The sequence below is a fragment of the Condylura cristata genome, unplaced genomic scaffold (assembly GCF_000260355.1).
Source record: "Condylura cristata isolate star-nosed mole 26May11 unplaced genomic scaffold, ConCri1.0 scaffold00022, whole genome shotgun sequence".
Classification (NCBI taxonomy): Eukaryota; Metazoa; Chordata; class Mammalia; order Eulipotyphla; family Talpidae; genus Condylura; species Condylura cristata.
Window position 1 is genome coordinate 32,087,429 of NW_004567123.1, and position 3,140 is coordinate 32,090,568.

General features: G+C 60.5%; 1 protein-coding gene across 4 annotated transcripts in view; it reads right to left on the reverse strand.

Annotated features, from left to right (window-relative positions):
• NFATC2 (nuclear factor of activated T-cells, cytoplasmic, calcineurin-dependent 2) overlaps window positions 1-2,613 on the reverse strand; it is a 119,605-nt gene extending 116,992 nt beyond the window's left edge. For 2 of the 4 annotated variants that reach the window (XM_004687485.2, XM_004687486.2), the window contains exon 1: window positions 2,336-2,607. Coding sequence is in view for 2 of the 4 variants with exons in the window: in XM_004687483.2 (XP_004687540.1) it covers window positions 2,336-2,405 (70 nt within the window). In the remaining 2 variants the exon portion in view is untranslated. Of the gene's footprint in view, window positions 1-2,335 lie in introns of all 4 variants that reach the window. The other 2 variants (XM_004687483.2, XM_004687484.2) reach the window with 2 other exon arrangements.
• Window positions 2,614-3,140: the final 527 nt, after the last annotated feature.

Sequence of the window (3,140 nt, forward strand, 5' to 3'; positions counted from 1 at the left end):
AGCTGAGGCCTCGCCCACCCTGATCTGCAGCCTCCAGAAAGTAAAAAGTGCCCGGAGGACTTAGAAAACACCCCACGCCTCAAGGAGGTTTTGCCAGGAATCGTAGTTTCTAGATCAACCTAAGTTCTGCGCTGCATCTTTAACAGGAGCGGCAATGCTCTGTTTTCAGGGTTTTCTGTGTGCTACCTCCTGGCTCCCCCAGGGCCATGGTTTGTGGTGATAACCCATCATCCCTGGGTTAACTTGCTGTCCAGCCCACTGTGCAGAGTGACCACAGCCCCCCATCTTCCATGTGGCCCAAAGAGGTGAAGCCACTCACCCGAGATCACACAGTTGCAGTGAGGCCACGTAGAAACACAGCCCAAGCAGAAGGCAGGGAGTTGGGGTCCGGGAGTCACAAGCTGACCCTGGGCTTGTTTCCTCCCGAAATACTTTCCACCACCCCTCTCGCGAGAAGGCCGAACACACCTCTTTCAGATCGGCAGTTTTTCCCAGGGCCTCGACCCAGAGCCGCACAGCAAGCTTACTATTTTCTTACCGCGCAAATATTTCTACTTGATGACCTCGCCCATCGGCCTGCACACTCAGGCCCGGCCCTGTGCTCACAGGGGTGTTGCAGTTCAAAGGGGCATTCTGTTTTCCCTCAGGAGACCCATGCGCAGGGCTCGGCGGGGCACATCGCATGCCAGCTGCCTCTGATGCCTGGAATTGCATTCTGTGTGCCCCATGGCCATGGCATGCCAAGTGTGTTCCACCAGGAACAATGTGGTGCCGTCTTCCACATGTGCACACGCGCACGCACACACAACCACACACTGGCACGAATATGCTCCCGATCCCTGCACACAGGAGCATGGGTGGAGAGGGAGAGCTCGCGCGAGCACACGGAATACACAGGCTGAACTCAAGCCCTCGGCGCAAGTCCATGAAGTGGAGCAGGGCGAAGAGCCCCAGTGAAGGGTGAGATTTGTCTTCTGTCCCACACTCACACAGACACCCAGCCTCCCTTCCAGGCGCCTCTTTCTGAGCCCCTGTCCCCCCCACCCCCTAACCCCGGCACTGTTTCGTGAAGCCCAGCTCCAGTGTCCGGCAGCCATCTGAGAGCATGCCTTCTGCAGGTACGTCGGTATCAGCCAAAGACGGGGCCATCCTGACCACCAGCAGGGACCAGGGCAAACTGGGGCCAGTTAAAGCCACAGAGGCACAGGCAGGGTCTCGCTTTCAGAAATGCAACTCAGCTGAAAATACGTGTCCCTGAGGGCGCTGGGCAAAGCGTACCATTCACCTACCCTAAGGTAGACTGCCCTCCTGGTTTGCAAAAAAAAAAAAAAAAAAAAAGCCCCTGGGTTTATGTACTGAAATTGTCATTGCACCCCCCACCCCCACCCCCCAGCTTTAATCAGCCACGCAGAGCACAAAACCTACATTCAACTCTGATTTTATGACAGGAGGCTGACTCCTCCTACGCGTATTTATTTCACTTAACTCTCGCAGCCCTGCCCGCTGGGCAGCGCCTGCCCTCCGCCATCCGTGCTGGCCTCGGAAAAGAAACAGCGCTTTACCACGTCCACGTTTAAAGACCGATTCATTAGCGAGCAGCCAAAGCCCTCCACAATCCCAACCAGATGCGAGGTTTTCATCTCATATTCTTACACATTATCCTCCTCCCGCCAGCCCCAGTAGTATGATTTCACCGCTAACCCGAGAGGAGGGGGAAGAGGCAGAAAGACGGAAAGTAATCAGATCGCAAACCAAACTGATGGTACACTGCACTTTGGGGGGCTGGGTGGGGGGTGCTGGAGGAGTCTCTCCATCCGGAACTTCGAGAGAGGGAGAGAAGTGGTTAAGTGAGTAGTTGCCGCTGGGACTGTTAAAAAGCAGCTTTCCTGACTGTTTAACAAGTAAAATGTCAAGCCTGCTCGGCTAAAAGAAAAAGGCTTAATAACAATAATAGATGATAACAGCGGCGGCAATCCCCCGACGGCATCTGCTGTCAGAAGCCGAAACGGTTAAGCAGCCAGCGGTTAGTAGCGAAAGCCCTGCCGGTGCCCCGCGAGGGGCAAGATTCTGGGACAGGCTCGCCCCGGGGAGTCCCGCCCGGGGACGCGCCGCTGGCCGCTGGCCGCTGGCCGCGAGCGAAGTGGGCTAAAGCCGCCGCCGCTGCCCGCCCGGGCCGGGCGCGGGCGCCTCCAGACCTGGCCACTCTGCCTGTGCGCGCAGGGAACCCCGAGTCCCCGGGCCTCCCCGCGGCGCGACTCCGCCAGCAGCTGAAAGCGCGAAGGGAGAGCCGGGAGGCGGAGGAGGAACCGGCCGGAATCCAGGGCGAGGCAGTTACCTTGGTCCACAGACCCCATGACGCGGAGGGGGTGGCAGAGCCCCAGTCCGAACGCAGCCTCTCTCTGCATCTGGAGGGCACGGGGCGCGGCGCGCTGGGACAGGGTCTGCGTTCGGAGACCCGAAGCCGCGGGGCGCCGTCCTCTCTAGAGCATGCTCGCGGGGCGGCCCTGGCCCAGGCGCCTGCGAGCGGCCGGGAGCTGCGCGCCTCCCGCCTCCCGGCTCGGGGCTCCCGGCGCGGCGGAGTCGGCGCGGCTGAGCGCTCGGGCTTACTCGAGAGGGAACGCGACTTCCTTCCCCGCGCTCCGTGTTTATAGGCTTTCAATGCAGTAAAATAACGGGATTCCCTCACTGTTTCCTCCTGTTTATCCAGCGCCATGGAAACCACTGGATCCCGTCCATCTCCAAAACTAAGGGCTTTCCTGCAAACTTCACACTCAGGAATCCATGACGTCGCCTCCTCCGCGGCCAGCCAGCTCCGTGGCTCCCTCGGCCGCCAGCACAAGTCCCTGATTGTTCGGCAGAAAGGCCGGGGAGAGGGAGAGGGAGCAGGCGGCCGCGGCCAGGAGCAGGGGGTGGGGTGGGGGCGCGCGCGTCCCAGGCGGCCTCGCCGGGGCTCCTGCCGCCTGTTCGCACCGCACCGATCTGGCCACCGCCCCCCTCTCCCCCCCGCGCAGCGGCTTTTAATAAATCACGCTCCAGACTCCCCAGGCCCCCATTTTCCCAGAGGATGCCTCCCAAGAAAGCGGTCCAGGGCTCAGACCCACGTCCCCAGGTGGCCAGGCCCCTGGACATTGACCTGTGGC